Genomic DNA, 19,585 nt, shown 5'->3' on the forward strand with positions numbered 1-19,585 from the left:
GAAAGGCTGGGAGTGTCATTCTGAGTCTTAAGTCTTTCTCTAGTGTCTCAAACCACTACTTTCTAACCCCTTACTCTGTAGTACTTCCCACAATTTGAGTATTATATATATTTATTTCTGTGCTTCCTCCGTCTAGAGCATAACCTCTAGAAAGATGTATATATATATTTTTTTAATTAATTTTTTTTCTTTGTAATTTTCAGTGCCAGATCCCCAAGAAGGATGACAGTGCTACCCATATTTGTTGAAGCAACCTGTCTGATTAGAGCATCCTCCCAGAATCTCTGGTTTTGGCATCGACATTTGAGTTTCACACTTTCTCACTGTGTCAATGGCTCCCTGCTTCTGTCCTTGCCCAGGAGCCTGAGTTTGGGGTGTGCGGGGAGAGAGGGACCCCGGATTCCCAAGCCAGTCCCCACCCCTCCGTCTTCCGGGAGCATCTCGAGGCCCCGCCCCTCCGCGCACGCCGCCGCCCCACGTGACCGCGCCAGGCGGTGCCGCCGCCGACCGCCGCAGTGCCCCGCCCCGCGCGCGCCGCTTCCGCCCGCGCGCGCACGCCCCGCCCTCCCCGGCCGCGGGCAGCCAATCCGCGCGCACGCCGCGTGGCCCCGCCCCGACGCCCTCCTCGGCGCGCTCCCCGCCCTCCGCGCGCCGGCCCGCCCGTCCGTCAGGGAGGCAAGCAGTAGGCAGTCGGTCCGAGCGCCCGGCCCTGTCCTCCCGCGCTCCTCGGCGGCGCCCTCCCGGCCTCCTGCACGGCCCGCGGCGGCTGCACGGGCGGCGGCGGCGGCGCGGTTTCCCCCTCCCCGGGCGGCGCGGCGGCCGCGGAGCGTCGAGCCCAGCGCGGCGGCGGCGGCCCGGCAGCCAACATGGCGGCGGCGGCGGCGGCGGGCGCGGGCCCCGAGATGGTCCGCGGGCAGGTGTTCGACGTGGGGCCGCGCTACACCAACCTCTCGTACATCGGCGAGGGGGCCTACGGCATGGTGTGGTGAGTGGTCGCGCCGCCGCGACCCCGACCCTGACCCCTGACCTCTGACCCCGACCCCGGGCGGGGTTCCGGGAGGGTCGCTGCTGTGGGTGGCGGGGGACAGCGGCGGGCTCGCGGCTCTTCCTCGCCGACCCTCTCGCCGCGGGGAGGGGTTGGGGGTCCGGGACCCCCGGGGGAGCGAACGGAAGCCCCCTTGTCCCCTATTCGCCGGCATCGGGGTCTTCACTCTGCGATTCCGATCGCCAAACCAGGCGATCCCCCCCAGGGTGGCGGCGGCAGCGCGGAGAAGCCCGAAATAAGGCCTTTTCCTCCCCTCGCTCGGTTCCCCGCGGACGGCTTTCGCTCAGTATTTGGGGTGCTCGCCGGCGCAGGCCTTCCGCAAAGCCTTAGGGACCCCGGCGTCGGCGGTGGGGGGTCTGGAGGTTTGAAGATGGATTTTCGGGAAGGATGAGCCAGCTCGGCTGTCTGTGGTTTATTCCAAGATTAGTTTGGAGTGGGACTTAATTTGATTTTTTTTTCCCTTTTCCCTTGACCCCACGGGCTCTCTTTGAGCTGCATAAATTTTCTCTGGGCGTTTTAGCACAATTACCGTGTGGACCCTGCTCGCTGGAGTTTTAGGGGTCGGTTTCTGCAGCCTTGGTGGAGTTCTTGCACCATCCTGTACGTGCTCCCTCATCCCGAGTCAGAAACGTTTGTTGAAGGAGAGGCTGATGGTGTTTATTATGATGATGATTATTATCATGTATGAGAACTAAGGAGCTGTAGTGTTTTGGGCTGCTGAAGGCTTGTGGAAACGTAGACTTCCCTTACTCAGGCATCTTCTTGTGAGTGTGTTTTCTCTGTTGAGTGTGAACCCACCGCTTCGTGGCAGGTCCTGTGCTAAGTCTGCATTACCTCATTTGGTTTGAACAACCACCCTGGGGGAGGAGAGGGGGGTGGTAGATCTCTCTCAGGCGAGAAAGTGTTTGGCCTTCTGGTTCAGAGTGAGGTCTGATGTGAAATGCTGCAGCTCTTTCTATGACAGGCTGCTTTCCTTACATAAGGCTGCTAATGGTTTCAGCGTATTTTACTGTTCTTAGCAAGTCTGTCCCAAAACGCATTCAGATTTGAATGGGCACGTTTATTCCAAGTAACTTGGCTAGATAGAACGACTAGTTGAAATTCCTCTCTCAAAGATTTTTTAATGCAATCTTACTGAGGTGTATTCACTTACTCAAGTGTACAATCAATCAGTTGTTCACAGTGTCATCATATGTAAAAGATTTTAATTGGATCTTGAATACTTTCTCTTGAGAGGCAGAATGCTTCACAGTATACAACTGTAAAAAATAACTTGCCTCACAGGTTTAGGAGCTAAAAGAGAAATAGGTCAGGCCTAAAAGAAATTGGGCCCTAAAAAATAACGGAGAGAAAGCACTGCCTGCAGCTTCTCTTTTGTCACACATCTCGATGCCATGGCACCTGCTGGTAAGTCTGCCAGTGATCCTCTCTCGTTAGGAGAGGCTCAGAATTCCCCTTCAAATCCTTTGGTCCTTCTTGTGAAAGTTGTCTAAAATGAGGACTGAAAAATCTTTAAGACATTTTTATTGAAAGTTTTTCTGTTTTTGTCCCATCTGATAAGGTTTTTACTAGTCTGCAGATTTTTGATCTGGTAACCATTTCTATCACTGCTGTAGACTTATTTGACTTTCTGAGTCTCCAAGTGAAATCCTAAGTCTTCTTCCTGTGATTTTTCCTTACTGAGTAAAATCCGAATCCACATGATTAGGGTCCAGAAGCCTTTTGTATCTTCGGGTTGAATATATACGGTAGTAAGAATTTAATCTTCCACATTGCACGTTATTAACATTTCATAAATGTTAAATAAGGACGAAGAATGGGTTTTGAGTTGGGCCTTTAAGAATGTGTATGATTTTGATAGGGAGATAACAGGAGCAAGTGAGAACTTGAGCCCTGGAATCTCATCCTGGCAAACTGTAAAGGGCTCTGAAGGCCGAACTGAGTCTCACTCTGTGTTTGTGTAATGGGAAGCAGCAATATTTTTGAAAGAGGCAGTCATGTTGTCAATTTTTATTTATTTTATTTTTTGTTTTTAAGATAAATAAACACTGATAGAAGTGGTAGAAAAAGAAACCGAAGTGGCTGTGGTAACCATCTGGAGACATAGTAATACAGTAGCAGTGGAAGAGTTGAGCAGAGGTTAGTTAACTTGCCAAAGGGCGGATGGAGGTGAGGGGCCTGGAGAGAGAGAATCGGTAACCAGGGCACTCATCAGAGGGGTGGCAAGCAGGGGCAGAGACAGAAAACACTGAGGCCTTAAGGGGTAAGGGGCAGAGGGAGGTGGGTTCTGGATTTGAGAGGGGTTTCTGAGAAAGAGACGGGGCTTGGTGGCGGGTTGGGTAAGTTAAGCTCAAGGCTTCTAGCTGGGGAACCGGGGAGGGTGAGGGTGGTGGGGCCCTTAACTGAGAGAAGGAATATGGGAGGCAGAGTGGATTTAACAGGGAGAGGTAGTGGGTTCTGGCTTGGACTGATGATGGTTAGAGTGCCTGTGGGTCATTCAGGCTGTGTCCAGAGGGTATCTTGAAATTAGTAAGTAGGGGGCAGGCTGGAGATGGAAATTCGTGTCAATGGTAGCTGAAGACTTTTCATGTGTTTGTTTTCTTAAATTTCCAACCAAGCCACAGCCCCCTCTCCCCCCACATCTGGGTGACCCCTAATCTGCTGTCTGTCTCTATAAATTTCCTATTTCTAGATATTTCATATAAGTGAAATCATACAGTAGTTGTCCTTATGTGCTGTGCTTCTTTCATTCATTCTTTTCAAGATTCGTCCGTATCGCAGCATGTCTCTGAAATCCATTCCTTTCTTTGACTTAGTAGTCTTCCATTGTGTGCAGGCACCGTGTTTTGTTTATCCACTCATCTGTTTACTGATACTTGGGGTATTTCCACCTTTTGGCTATTGTGAATAATGCTGCTAAAACATAAGTGTAGGAATATTTGTTTGAGTCCCTGTTTTCCATTTCTTTGGGTCTATGCCTAGGAGTGGAGTTGCCGGGTCGCATGATAATTCTGTGTTTAACTTCTTATAGTAACCACCATACTGCTTCCCACAGTTTTACATTGCACCAGTAATGCATGGAGGTTTCAGTTTCTCTGCATCCTTGCCAATGCATGTTATTTTGTTTTTCAGTAGTCACCATTCTAGTGGGTGTGAAGTGGTAGTTCGTTGTGATTTTGATTTTCATTTCCCTAATGGATAATGATGGTGAACATCTTTTCAAGTGCTGATTGTCCATTTGTGTGGCCTCTTTGGAAAAATTTCCGTTCGAGTCCTTTGCCCATTTTTAAAAATTAATTTTTATTTACGAGCACTCTATACATACCAAGCAAAAACTTCCCCTTACCCCTTGTGGCTTGGAGATATGTGCTCCAGAAAAACATGTTCTTAATCTTCATCCATTCCTGTAAATAGGGCCTTCTGTTGAGGTGACTTAGTTAAGGTGTGGCCCACTCAATCAGGGTGGATCTTATCCTATTACTGGAGGCCTTCTGGGGAAGGCCACAGAGAGGGGAAGCCATGGGGATCACCCGGAAACTGGGAGTCAGGGGAACCCGGACGAGAAAGAAGATGTCACCACATGCATGGCCGTGTGGGGGAAAAGCCAAGGAACCCCAAAGATCGCGGGCTGCCCGGAAGGTGCTGACCAGGGCAAGCCAGCCTTCCAGCCTCTGCAACCACGAGCCAATAAATTCCTGTTGTTAAACCGACCCATTGTATGGCATTTGTTTTAGCAGCTGGGAAATTAAAATACTCCCTGTCCCCGTTCCCTGATAACCACTCATCTACTTTCTGTTTCTGTGAGTTTGCTGTTTCTCGAAGTCTCATATGAGTGACATCACAGTGTCTGGCCTCACGTGCCTTCTTGTTTCATACGCACGGTCTTTTCATGGTTTATCTTGCGTTGCAGCATGTGTCAGAACTCCATTCCTTTTTTTTTTTTAAAGTTTTAAAAAATGTATAATTTATTATATTAAGTATTTATCTCCTAACAATACAGGCACACAATGGAATATTATACATTGATGAAAATGAATGACAGCTACATGCTACAAAATGGATGAATTTTAGAAACAATGTTGAGTGAAAAAATTAAATCCTCAAAGACTATATACAGTGTACCATTTTTATAAAGTTCAAAAAGGAGCAAAACTAAAAAAAATGTCATTTTAGGGTACATACATGTTTTAGGCCTTTTATATATGGGATAAAAGGGTTAAAAAGAGTGATCAGAAGGGTAGGGAGGGATAAGAGAGGAACTCAGATAAATGCAAAGTATTGGTAATGTAATTTTTAAGTTACATGAGTTATTATATGTGGTAATTCATTTGGGTGGCACATTTATTGTTTTATGGTCAAATGTTACATTTAAAATATTCTAAGTGCAAAATTATGTTTAAAGTGTTGACAAAATTTATATTCACATTTTTTAAAATTATGCTTATTTGGGGGTTCCATTCCTTTTTATGGCCGAGGACTGTTCCATTATTTGTGAGTACCACTTTTTGCTTATCCATTCATCTGTTTATGTACCCTTGGGTTGTTTCCACCTTTTGTCTTTACCTACTTTTTAATTGGATTGTTTGTCTTTTTGTTGTTGAGTTGTAAGAGTTCTTTTTATATTAAACCTTTAACAGATACATGATGTACAACTATTTTCTTCCATTCCATAGTTTGGGTAGCTGAAGTCTGTTGTTGTTGTTGTTTGTTATTAATGCAATTTAATTGAGATACAAACATTCAAAGTGTACAATCAGTTGTTCACAGTATCATCATTTGGTTGTGCTTTCATCACCACAGTCAAACTTTGAACATTTTGATTACTTCAAAAAATAAAATGAAAATTACAATAAATAATGAATATCCAAAACATCCCATTCCCCTCCTCCTCCCATTATTCATTTACTTTTTTAATACAGTTTATTGAGATATAGTCACACGCCCTGCAGTCATCCACAGTGTACAGTCGATTATTCACAGCACTGGCATACAGTTGTGTGTTCATCACCACAATCAAAATTTTTTTTTATTAAATTCAGTTTTATTGAGATACATTCACACACCATACAATCATCCATGGTATACAGTCCACTGTCCACAGTATGATAACATAGTTATGCCTTCATCACCACAGTCTATCTCTGAACATTTTCCTTACATCAGAAAGAACCAGAACAAAAATAAAAAATAAAAGTGAAAAAAAAAACACCCAAATCATCCCCCCATCCCACCCCATTTGTTCTTTAGTTTTTATCTCCATTTTTCTACTCATCCATACACTAGATAAAGGGGGTGTGATCCACAAGGTCTTCACAATCACACTGTCACCCCTTGTAGTCTACATTATTATATAATTGTCTTCAGGAGTCCAGACTGCTGGGTTGGAGTTTGGTAGTTTCAGGTATTTACTTCTAGCTATTCCAATACATTAAAGCCTAAGAGGTGTTATCTATATAGCGCATAAGAATGTCCACCAGAGTGACCTCTCAACTGCATTTGAAATCTCTCAGGCACTGCACAATTTTTGAACCTTTTCCTTACTCAAAAATAAAAGCAAAAAAGAATACCTAAATCTTTCCATCCCCTTCATCCCACCCTATTGTTCATCTTATTTTTGTCCCCATTTTCCCTCTCATCTGTCCATACACTGGCTGAAGGGAGTGTGGGCCACAAGTTTTCACAGGCACACAGGCACACTGTGCAGTCTACAGGAGTCCAGGTCACTGGGTTGCAGTTCGACAGCTTCAGGTATTTCCCTCTGGCCATTCCAGCACACTAAAGACTAAAACGTGGTAACCGTGTAGCACATAAGAATACCCTCCAGAGTGACCTCTCGACTCCATTTGAAATCTCTCAGGCACCGGAACCCTACATTGCTTCATCTCTCTTCCCCTTTTTGGTCCAGAAGATCCTCTCAATCTCACAGTGCTGGCTCCAGACTCATCCTTATTTACAACTAAGGATGTCATTTCCCAGGTTGCCAGTGGGATTCACACCCCTGGGAGTCACATCCCACATAGGGGGGAGGGCAGTGAGTTCCCCTGCCGAGTGGGCTTGGGGGGTGGGGGCACATCTGCGCAGCAGAGAGGCTCTCTGGGCAGGACTCCTAGGCACGGTTATAGGTGGGCTCAGCCTCTCCCTTGTGGCAAGTAGCCTCACAGGGGAAGGCCCCCAGATCCAGGGCTCGGCCCACCAAATTGGCAGTCCTCAATGTTGGCAGGGAAATCAGTAGCTGAAGTCGAGTGGACGAATGGAGGTTCTTACTGGGATTGTTGGTTGGGTGACATTGCGAGCAGAAGGCATTTGTGTGTTAATCTTTCTGGTAAATCCCATAGCATTGAATAGGTTCTCAAAGGGGTCATTATCCCAGAAAGTTAAGAACCACTGAGGTAGAACAAAAAGACCAAAGAAGTAACTCTTGCAAACAAATACCTTGAATCAGGCCAAGGGACCTGGGTCTCCTGATGTGTGTGAGAGAAGAGGTAGGGGAAAAAGGAGGGAGAGGAGACATGGATGCTGTATGCTTAGTCATCTTACTAAGATGAGAAGGCTCTGTTTTGGCTAAGTTGAGTTGGAAAGATTGTTTCTGAATCTGGCAGAGAGATCATGGGGTCAACTCCTTGAAGATAGTAATCGAAAGCCTTGAGAGTGGATGAGAAAAGGGCTGTGCCGAAGGGCTGCCTGCCTTTAGGTGTCGATAGAGGTTAAGTTCTGGAAGAGGGCAGAGGTGGGAGAACCAGGAGAGCACATGATCCCAGGAGGCCGGGGAGGCAGGGCCTCGAAGAGGCTGGGATTAATGCTGGAGAGGGCGGGCGGAGGACAAGCTGCTGGATTTGTCGACCTCGACTTTCCTAAAAACTACAGATGGTTCCAGCCGCAGTTTCACTGTAGTCATATTCCTGATGGTACAATATCCTGCCCTTTATAAGGTTTCTGTGGTTTATGGCAGAAGTAGAACTACCGTTTACTGTTCAGTATTTTCTGAATTTTTTTTTCAAGGTTAACTAGTCTTCATAAGTGCACTGCAAATTGTGTTACACTTGTGTGTGTATGTATGTGTGTTTTAACTAATGATGAAAACTGAGGCACAGAAGTTAGTAACCCAGCCGGGACGCGGTAGGGCACCCCAGTCTGTCTGGTTCCTAAGTGATCCTCCACCGAAGATGGGAATTGAGAGATGGGTGCTTTCAGGAACAGAACAGATCTGTTGTCTGCTTTTGCTTGTATCGCTTTTTGGCCTTCCTCAGAAGTTTCCATGCAAAGGCATTTGCTCAGAAAACACTTCCCGACTAACTGTTGTGGGCCAGGGTTCACAGGGCCCCTGCTCTCTCGTAGCTGTTACTCTGCATGGTGAGTTGGAGCTGGGCAGGAGTAGAGGGGAGCATGTGAACTGCTGTGAGGTAAAGGGTGTAAGGCACGCAGGGCTCCACAGCCTTTGAGCTGGTGCTGAAGCATGCCCAGGGCTCTGCCTTGAGAAGTGTGTTCTTGGCAGGGGGAAACGTGCAGGGGCGGGCACAGAAGCATGAAAACCGCAAGGTGTTTGGGGTGGCCGGAGGGCAGGGTGCTTTGGGGAGAGGGCTGGAGGGCGTGGTGGGCAGGGAGTGTGGATCGGGTCCTCTAGGTGAGAGAGTCACTAAGGGGAGCCCTCCTTTTGGCCCTTTGCCCATCACCTGGTGTTCATTGTGTTCCCCTGGTTGTTTCTCTCTGCTTCCTGCCCACGGGTCTCTCTCTCCCTAACCATCTAGTCATGCTTGGTGGGAGTGATTCCACCGCCCCCACTCCAGGGGCGTTTGGAAACGAGTGGGGCCTTGGCTTGCTGCCGTCACACTGATGGGGGGCATGCTGCACGGCCTGCCAGCTCTCCACAGAGGAGCGGGCCTGCCTCAGGTGCCCGGGTGCAGCCGCTCCCCCAAACCGCGCCCTCTCCAGGCCTGCCTCCCTGTGAGGCTCGTCTCCTCAGCTTCCCCGGGGTCCTCCGCTGCGCCCTCCCTCCGCCCCGCGCCCTCTGCTGCCGTCGGGCCCCCTGTGTGACGGGCAGGAGCAGCAGTCGCAGGCATCGCATGGGAAGGCAGTGTAGACTCAGGGACAGAGACTGGGATGCAGGCATTAGTTTTGCTTGCTGACCGTTAGATCAGCTGGTAGTAAAGAGGCCTCTTGCGTGCTTTTTGGAGCTCAAAGTTGTGAGACCAGCTTACATGAGCAACAGAAAAGCAAACATTTTTGAACAGCCTTCACAGTGCAAGTGAAACTCAGAAGAAAAATCACTGTGATATTAATAGCACCGCATTAACGTGCTCATGGCAGTGAGCTGTAACTAAGGCCGTTCCCGTGGAGTTTTTATTCTCCCTTCTCAGGTGTGGATGCCAACATTTTCACGAAATGCGTCCACGTTGCGTTTTCCCGGGAACCACGTGTAGGTGATGCCTCGCCTTGTTCACGGTGACAGCAGCCCTGGTGCCCCGCAGACACCCGAGCTGCCCGTCCCCGCCTCGCCCCCCCACCGGCCTCGCCCCCTGCTTGCGTCTCCTCGGCTTCTTGAGGCCGCCCACACGGGAGGGGGCCTGGCAGCACAGCCGGCAGCCGCACCCCGCACCCCGCACCCGCCCGGGAAGGCCAGCTGCCGCGCTGCCTGCCACGGGGTGTAGGCTGCACACGCGGCCCCCACTGTGCCAGGAGGAGGAAGGGGGGTTCCAGAGGGCTCCGACCCCGGGCTTTCTGGGCCCCAGGCAGAGCCACAGGGGCAGAGAGTCCACAGGCAGCTACACAGATTATGGCCAGTGGTAGAAGGTCCTGATTCATCAACTATAAAATGAGTCAGGCTCTATCCTTAGCTCTCAAGACAGTCTCTGTGGGGTCGGTGCCGCCTCAGGCCCCGCCCCCGGGGAGAGCCCTGTGAGCAGCGGGTCCTCTCCTGAGCTGAAGCCCTGCATTCCTTTCTTTTCCTTGCTTCTTCCTTGCTCTGCTCCCTCCCTTCCTTCCTCCCTTCTTCCACCCTCTCTCCCTCTTTCTTTCCTTCATCTGTCATCTCTCCCTCTCTCTCTGTCATCCTCACATACCTACCTATTGGGGTTACAAGATTCCCTTTGGGAAAGAGTTTAATTGTTTCAGAAATATTGGAGCACCAATGGGACAGATGCTCTCTAGGTTCCTCTCTGATTCGGAGACCTAGGGCAGGCTCTGGGTTCTGAACCAGTGGCCAGTAGGAGCTGGGCAGTGGGGTACAGGGTGGAGGGCGCCTGCACGGGCTCTGCCGTGGTCACCTGCCGACCTCTAGCTGTGGACCCGCTCTGCTCTGGGCACCCTGAAGCTGAATTCATTCTCACGTAGTCCCCGTCTTTGAGATATATATAGTCAGGAGACTGGTGGTGGGTGACCCTCGCCCCTTCTCCTTTACCTGCATCAGTTTGGTGAGTTGCACTCATTTACTGAGTGTTCAGCACCAGCTGTGCACTTGACCTGTATGCTGGGCAGCGAGGACACGGTGGGGAGCAGACGTGGTTCTTACTCTCGGAGCTTACAGTCCTGTGGGAAAGTTTGCTGAGTGCAGGGGCTACCAGGGAAGGTAAGAGGTGAGGTTGAGATAGTCTGGGGTGTGGTCAGGGAGACCTTCCTGGAGAAAGTGGTTTTAGCTGGGATCTGAGGATTGGCTTGAAGCCAGCCTGGTGGGAGGGCGGGCAGGGAGCTGGAGTGTCCCTGGCTCTGCCTGCTGGAGCAAGGGGACTCGGGAAACAGCTGCTGCGGAGCAGGGGTGGGGGTGGCAGAAGGACTGCAGGGTGGGATGATGGAGGGAGACGGGCAGGGCGCCCTGGACTGCAGGTGCAGACTCCCCTGGGACAGGCCTGGGTAAGAAGGCCCTGACGATTAAGCTCCAGGGGCCTTCCTCGTGGAATCAGGAACAGGAAGTGCAGTTACAGCTGCAGGTGCGGTTGGACCCAGGAACCCGGGGCAGCTCCCTCCCTTCCTCTTTATAAGCCCTTGCACCCTCCACCTCTGCACGGCTGTCATCGTCTTCTCCTTTTCTCTTTCCCCACCTCACAGTGCACCAGTTCCCGAAGGTAGGTGCCTTCAGCTCACTTGACACCCGGAGACCGAGAACGCTCTGAAGCCGACTCCTGGGAAAGAGAATCACACCCAGCTGGGGTCGTGTCTCCCCAGGCTGGTGACCCAAGGCCCACGGTGGGGTCACTTACCCCTCAAGGCTGGACCCCTGTGATGCCGAGGGGGCGATGGCCTAGTGGGAGACGTGTCTGTTGACAGGGCTGACTTCCAGTTTGAAGGTCTTGGTGCTGTATCTCTCACCCTTCCCAGGCTGGAACCACTCACTCCTGTTGGAATCTGGCAAAGGGGGGAAAGGAGAGGAGAGGAGGGAAGCAGGAGCAGCTGCGGTGGAGCTAAGACAACATTTATTCTTTAATATTTGACACACATAAAACACATGTGACATATATGCAAGTTTTGCAGGCTAGCAATAAAGTAAATATGTAAGACCCCACCGCCCACTGAGTGCCTTGACCAGGTTTTCTGAGGCCATCTTTCCCGACCCCTGACCACAGCCCTCACCCCAGGGTCTCAGCTGCTTCCTGGGAGTCTGTACAGTGGAGTGGGTAAGAGCAGCATGGGTTTTGACCACTTGTTCTAGTTTGCTAGTGCTGCTGAATGCAAAGCACCAGAGATGGATTGGCTTTTATAAAGGGGGGTTAGTTATTTGGCTACACAGTTACAGTCTTAAGGCCATAAAGTGTCCAAGGTAACACATCAGTAATCGGGTACCCTCACTGGAGGATGGCCAATGGCGTCCGGAAAACCTCTGTTTGCTGGGAAGGCACGTGGCTGGCGTCTGCTCCAAAGTTCTGGTTTCAAAAGGCTTTCTCCCAGGATGTTCCTCTCTGGCAAGCTTGCTCCTCTTCAAAACGTCACTCACAGCTGCACTGAGTTCCTTCTGTCATGTCAGCTCCTTTATATGGCTCCAGTGATCAAGGCCCACCCTAAATGGGTGGGGCCACACCTCCATGGAAATATCCAGAGTCGTCACCCACAGCTGGGTGGGGTGCATCTCCAAAGAAACACTCAAGGAAATCTAAACAAAACTGATAACGTCTGTCCACACAAGATTACATCAAAGATAATGGCGTTTGGGGGACATAATACATTCAAACTGGCACACCACTCGTGTGTCTGTGGGCATGCAACCCAGCCTGCGCCTTGGTTTTCTCCTCGTGTGGTGAGGGCAGCATGAGAGAACAGCACTCAGTTCCTCTGTAATGCTCTAACTGTTGGTACCTGGATCCCCCCAGCTGCCGTCTCTGAAACATAAAGCAACCCACGTAGAAGTAAAATACTAGACTTGCTGTCAGGGAAGTTGCGTGTGGTGTTCTAGCTCTGTGGTCCTGGGCAGCTCACACTCCTATTGCTTGATCTTACGGCCAGAGAGCATCTGCCGGGCCAGGCCCTGGGCCAGGGCTTTATCGTCCCTCTGTTGTGGTGTAGAGTTGGGGACAGGCCGATGAGGAGCAGGATCACTGGGACAGAGCCGCCAGCTCCACTGGGGCTCCCACGGATTTAGAAAACAGTATGCGTCCCAGGCGCTGTTCTGGGTGCTGAAGGTGGAGCAGCGGACAGAAGGCGTAGCCTGCAGGGAGTGTGCAGTCTGCGCTGCCCGGCCCAGCGGGAGTGCTCTGAGGAGAGGGTGGTGGGACCCGGGGAGGAAGAGAAGGGCTTGGTCAGGGCTGGTGGCCTTCAGGACCTTGTAAAGAGTTCCGCTTTAGTTCCCTCTCTCCAACATTTACCACAAACACGGGTCCAGAAGACTTTTTTCAAAGTCTGTTGACGTGTCATTTAATTTTGAATGGCCCTTTCCATTTTTCTGCTTTTGGACAACTAAAAACTAATAAAAAGTGGCTTATGTACAAACCTATTTTTTAAGTGGTTTAATCTTTCTATTTATATTATATGGACGGGAAGCCCTCTGACCAGTTCCAATAGTAAGCAGATCATATTTGTTTTTCTTTTTTCTTCTGTATGTCCCCTAAAATAGTTTGAGAATTTGAGGGCGTAACTGTCCTCCTATTTAGGAATCATATAGTTGACAAATAAAAATTTAGTGGGAAAGTCCTAACTGAAAAAATTTAGTATCTTTCTCAACCAGTCAGGATCCTCTATACAAATTTGTACATTTTTTTTTTGTCTGTTTCTCTGACTCACAATGTTATGAATCACTGACATTGACAGGTTTGTATTTGCAAGCCCTGAGTGCCACAGCCTCCTGCCCAGGTGCCGGGGGATGGCTGATGCTAAGAACTCCCTTTGAGACTTCAGAGCCCAGGGAAATTGAGAAAATACGAAGATGTAGTTCCCTTCAAGTATCTAGTGACTGCATTTCACGGATTGGACCTTAATTTGGATTAACAGCCTCTTTTAAAATGCTTATATCCTCCTTATAGGGTTATTGCTGACAGGGCGACGCAGGAATGAGACAGGGACACAAAGCTAAGAATTAAGGGAGCAGGGGGCCCACTTGCATCTCGTGCTAAGTGGACGACAATGCAGCCTTGCTCCAGCTAGTTATTTCAGAAGATCAGGTGTATATGCTAAAGGTGCTCAGGTGGGGGAGAGCCCACCAGATACTTATGTTTACATCAGGTGTATTTACATCAGGTGCATACAATCCAGGTTTAAGACAGTGGTAGTCACGAGACACCTCTTTACAGGGCGGGCCTGCATGGCATTCTGTGCAGGCCTGCGGCTCAGCGTTCCAAGTCACCACCCCAGTTATGCCTCAGGCAACATGGAAGACTCAGTTCCCCACACAGGGTAAAGCCACATTCACCCCTTTATATTAAACTGATTTTTAAAATTGGCCAGTCAGCAAGCAGAAGAAGCCTGTCTCTAGCCTTTTACTCTCTTTTTAAAGACAGCTTTATCGACATACCATAGAATTCACCCATGGTACGTGTTCAGTTCAGTGATTTTTAGTAAATTAACAGAGTTGTGCAACCACCACCACAAGCCAGTTTTGGAGTATTTTCATTACTCCCAGAAGTTCCCTCTTGCCATTTGCAGTCAGTCCCCACACCCACTTTCAATCCCAGGCAACTAGTCATCTTTCTGATTTGCCTGTTCTAGAAATTTCATTAAAAAGGAATCAGAGAAGATGTAGTTTTGGTATGGGCTGTTTTTCAGTTATGACATTTTTTGAGATTTATCCATGTTGTTGCCGGGATCAGTAGTTTGTTGCTTTTTGTCGTCAAGTAGTAGTTGATTGAATGAATATAGCAAATGATGGATATTTGAGATGTTTCTAGGTTTGTCTGTTATGAATAATGCTGCTTTAAACATTCATATACACGATTGTCTGGACACAGTTTTCGTTTCTCTTGGGTACATACTCCTAAGAGCATTGCAGAACTGGTAAATGATTTGCTAGTGACCTAGAATTTAACACTTCCTTATAAAAATATAAATTTGAAAATATTTTGGTGTGATTCTGACTTTAGAAGGAAAGTTTCTAGTATTTCCCCCAATTTCTCATTGGGCTGAGAGCTGTTTTTTGTTTTTTTTGTTTTTTTTTTTTTGTCATTTGTAATATAAATGGGTGAGTTTTGGCAAGTTCTTTCTTCTGTCAAATTTTTGTCTTTTCTCCTTCCATGGAAATGATCATATTATTTCTCTTAAGCATTATTAATATGAGGATCATATTAAGTGATTTCCTTATGTTGAACCTGCCTTATATTCTTGGAGTAAATCCTGCTTGGTTATGTTGTATTTATTATTTTTTTAAATATGCTGTTAGATTGTTCATTAATATTTGGAACGTTTTTGCATTGATATTCCTAAGTGAGATTGGTCTACAGTATCTATTTTTTTGTGCCATCTATGTCAGGTTTGGGGTTTACCATTACACTTGCTTCATGCATGAATTGAGAAATGTTCTATGTTTTTCTGTGCTCTAGAATAGCAGTGGGACTCCCTTATCTTAAGTGTTTGGTGGAATTTCCCTTCCTCTGAAACCATGGGCCTGCTTGATTTTGTTCTTCCCTAGACTTTGTTTCTGTCTGTTCTCTCCACTGTTACACTTGCCTCACAGTTTGTTCTCATCCTGCTGCCAGGTAATATCACCACTGCCACCACCACCACCGTGGCTGCTGTTCCCTTGAGCCCTACTATCTACAAAGAACCTTCACATCCTTAAACGATTCAGTATTTAGCATTTCCTGGTTTTGAGTTTTATGTAAGTGGAATTATACCGTGTGTGGATTCTTCTGCTAACTTTTTCCACTCATCGTTACGTTTTTGAGTATAGTTTTTCGTTTTCCCTCCTTTGTATCACTTTATAGTACGTTTGATCCTTTATAGTACGTTTGATGGGCCTTTGGGTTGCTTCTCATCACACACAGTGCTCCTGGGAACACTCTTGAACGTTCCCCAGTAAGTTTCTCCAGACACACCCCCAGTTCGGGGTCTCCCTCCCTGCTAGGGTACAGCCATCTGCGCCTGCCCGACAGCCTGGGGCCCTGGACCCTTCACCCCCAGTGAATCGCAGGTTGCAGCTTCAGACCCCTCAGCACTGTGAGACTGCAGGAAATTTCCTTTTTCTTTTCAAAACCTTTTTGCTGAAACTCTTGACCACAATCAGGTAAGCTGAATTGGGCAGGATTTTTCTCAACTTCTAGGCTAACATATTGCTGGGAACAGAAGTCCAGGGCATTTTCTTGATTCATTCTTTTTTTTTTTTTTTTTTAATTTTAAAGTCAACTTTAATGTAATCTTTCCAGTAGTGCACATTATAAAACGTGAACATGAAGTCTTTACTAATGAAAATGTTAGAGAGGAAAAGCTGCGTGACAGACTGCACGAAGGTGTATACCTTTAGCGATCATTTGGAATAGCAAGATAACCATCATGTTTGCTGTCCCTCTTTTCTGGCTGCTGTATTAAGAGCGATAATCTCGGACCAGCCGTGGAGTGGCGCCTGCACGCTCCCAGACCCCTGGGTGGATTTCCCTGCCTGCGTTGCTGCTCTGAGGACTGCTTGCTCTGCCCACTGCGGGCCTCCGACACAGAAGTAGCTTGTCGTCATCAGAGTGTGCGCATCTTCCTTCCCTTTTGGCTTTTTAAAACCTTGAGAGGATGTGCAGCTTTACAGCATGTTCATTTGCAGCATGTATCTATAGAAAGTATTTTGCAAGTTGTCAGACGAGACTCTAGATGATTACTGGCGGTTGCATGTTGTTTTCCATGTGGGGGCGTCATGGGCACGAAGCTGGAGCTGGCCCGTGACCTGGGGTACTGGAACCGTGGGCATGAAGGGGACACTTCAACAAGGGAGCTGAAACTTCAGTGGAAACTTTTTTTTTCCAACAGTGTTAACTAAATAATGCAAAGGCACATTTGGTTAAACATTTTACAAAAATTCAAGCTTAAATGAAAACTTTGCCAGTTTTAACATGTCTACAAATTTTAACCAGTCTCCAGTTTGGTCAAGTCCACCTCGAGCTAAATCAGTGAGGACAGGACTGGGGCACTGACGTCTTCTCCTTTGTGTGACAGAGGCTGTTCAGATGTCCCTGCTCACTTGCACAGGAGCTCCTGGAGTGGGGAGGCCGTTCACGCACGCTCCAGCTTCTCTTCCCAATGAAAAGTGGTTTTATCACCTTGCTTTGCTTTCGGCAAAATAGAGACTAAGCACAAGTGCACAGTAACAACCCAAGAGCAGCCCATGCTGAAGTCACCCATGTGTGGTTTTTTGTGGAACAACCCCCGTTCAGCTTACCTGTCTAATGATAGGGTGGCAGTCTGTATCTCACTAATGATGCTGACTGTCATTAATGACAACTCCGTCCCTAGTCCAGTCCAGAGGCCCGCGTGAAGTTGCCTTGGTTGGATTCTGTCCATCATCTTCATCTCTTTCTTGCACTTCCCTCCCTGACCAGACTGTTATCCTGGTGTTTGCCTTTGCATTCCCAGTACCCTGGAATACTGGAACTGGAAGAAGGCTTAGAGACCATCTCCCCGTATCCAGCGTTTCCCAACCAAGGAGACTGGCAAGGGATGGCAGACATGGTGTACCGGTTTTTGTATATTATGTCCCCTAGAAAAAGCTGTGTTCTTTGATGCAGTCTTGTGGGGGCAGACATATTGGTGGGGATTAGGTTGGAACGTTTGGAGTATGTTGTTTCCATGGAAATGTGCCCCACCCAGCTGTGGGTGATGACTCTGATTGGATAATTTCCATGGAGGTGTTACCCCACCCATTCAGGGTGGGTCTAAATTAAAACACTGCAGCCATATAAATGAGCTGATAAACAGAAGGAACTCAGTGCAGCTGAGAGTGACGTTTTGAAGAGGAGCTACAGCCAAGAGGGACGCTTTGAAGAATACACAGAAGCTGGGAGAGGAGCTGCAGATGAGAGACAGTTGAAAACGGCCGTTGAAAGCAGACTCTTGCTCCAGAGAAGGTAAGAGAGGACAAACACTCCAAGAGCAACTAAGAGTGACATTTTTGAGGAACTGCAGCCTAGAGAGGAACGTCCTGGGAGAAAGCCATTTTGAACCCAGAACGTTGGAGCAGACGCCAGCCACATGCCTTCCCAGCTAACAGAGGTTTTCCAGACACCATTGGCCATCCTCCAGTGAAGGTACCCGATTGCTGATGTGTTACCTTGGACACTTTATGGCCTTAAGATTATAACTGTGAAAAAAAAAACAAAAAGAAAAAAAAAATGAAAATAAAAAACAAAAGACTGTGTGTAACCAAATAAACTCCCTTTTATAAAAGCCAATCAATTTCTGGTGTTTTGCATTCCAGCAGCATTAGCAAACCAGAACACATGGGAACACTGGGGAGGGGCCAGATGGAAGGCTTCTGTTTTTCCCATCCACTCTAAGAGTCTAGACTTCCAGGACTTCACATCTGTGTCCACAAATTGCCAGTTCCAGGTGAATTTGAGTTTTCCCTCATGATAATCCTTTTAGATTTGGAATTTCTAATGGTGGGGAGAAAGTCAGATTTCCAGGTGTGAGTGGGTGTCTGGGAAGTAGGGGTGGCCAGTGTCTCACGGCTGTCACTGTGTGAGGAGCACCATATCATGGCAGATACCAGCTTAATAAGATATGGTCTCTGTCTCCGAGCACTTGGCCTCACTTCCCCATGTCTGCCTCAGCAGGGGCCTCTGCAGGAGCTCAGCAACACACTTGGAGCTGTGCTCGGATGCACTTCTATTCCACCCGGCCTCTTGAAAGCCTGGATTGCTCAGGCCCCCTCCTTGCTGTGGCTTTTTGTACAAATTCCAGAAGAACCCTTGATGCCACTGGGAGCCCTGCAGGCTTCCAGTTTGAGAGCAACATTAAATAAAAGAAAATGGAATTTGGGGGAGGGTGGGGGGGTAAATTCTATTTCTGTGGAGAGGGACTGACTTGCGTCTTTGCTTACTTACATGCGAGTTAGAAAACCTGCTTGGGTAGGAACCTTGAAATCACTGGAGTAAACATATCCAGAATAATAAGGAAAATGTCCTCTTTTATGTAGTGCTTTATACTCTTAAAATTGCTTTCACGCCTGTCATGAGACCCGCACAACTCACATCTGTCATAGCAAACCTTGGCTCTTCTGTAGGATCATTAAGGCACAGTTATTTCTTTGTTACAGATGGGGAAACTGAGACCCAGGCAAGGTGGGAAGGAGAGGGGAGCTCTTCCCCCTTTGCTCAGGAGAAGAAAGCAAGGGTGCTGTAGTCACGGGCCAGCCTGAGTGCTTGCCAGGGCTTTGTGCCAGGTGGCCATAGCTGCCGAGTAAGGCCGGGCATCTGATGAGGGTGCGCGACGGATCGAAGGCTTAGAGGGTGTGAAGAAGGTTTGTGGTGAGGGGTAAGGTGTGTGATTGGAGGGCAGCTCGAGATGAGTCAGAGGACTGGCCCCACTCCTGGTAAGCTCCTTGAGCCCCTCACTCTGTTCCTTTCTCTGTCCTCAGCACCTGGTACACTGCATTGCACATGGTAGGTGCTCAGGGAGTATTTGTTGAACCATCCAGATGTGATTGTTCCAGGGATGCTACCTTGAACCTGGCCGGCTTTGCCGTCCTCACAGTCTTCACCTTCCCCTCACATTTTCATTCTCTTTCTTATGTTATTTGAACACGTGAGTGGATGAAGGAATGAGCTGGAAGTCTCTTTAAGAACAGCAGAGCCCATGTCTCTTAGCAGCGTCAAAGCTGCATTGTAAGTCCCGGCTCTGGCACTGACAGCTGGGTAATGTAGAGCACACCGTTTAACTTCTGAGTCTCCTTTACTCTTTGGGGGAGCAGGGATCGTGCCTTTGGAGGGTGGAAATGACTGTCAGCTAAGTCATATCTCATCCTCACAGCAGTTCTTCTTGCATCCCAATATGGTGCTGGAGAATAAAGCATTAAGACGAATGGCTGTGGGTACAGGCTCGACACCTCTGCAGATGACTTCCTTCCTGGCTGGTTTTGGTGGGTGCTGGGCCCTGAGTGTTTGGGGCGCTATCGGGCCCACTGGATGCTTGGCAGCTAAAGGCAAACTGACT

The 19,585-nt window shown here is 48.3% G+C and overlaps 1 protein-coding gene across 1 annotated transcript in view; it reads left to right on the forward strand.

Moving 5' to 3' along the window:
- The first annotated feature begins 835 nt into the window (after positions 1-835).
- Positions 836-19,585, forward strand: part of MAPK1 (mitogen-activated protein kinase 1) — a 94,379-nt gene continuing 75,629 nt past the window's right edge. Inside the window, exon 1 of the mRNA XM_037823677.1 lies at positions 836-985. Coding sequence (XP_037679605.1) covers positions 867-985 — 119 coding nt within the window. The 5' untranslated portion in view covers positions 836-866. The remainder of the gene's footprint in view (positions 986-19,585) is intronic.

The sequence above is a fragment of the Choloepus didactylus genome (assembly GCF_015220235.1).
Source record: "Choloepus didactylus isolate mChoDid1 chromosome 23 unlocalized genomic scaffold, mChoDid1.pri SUPER_23_unloc1, whole genome shotgun sequence".
Classification (NCBI taxonomy): Eukaryota; Metazoa; Chordata; class Mammalia; order Pilosa; family Megalonychidae; genus Choloepus; species Choloepus didactylus.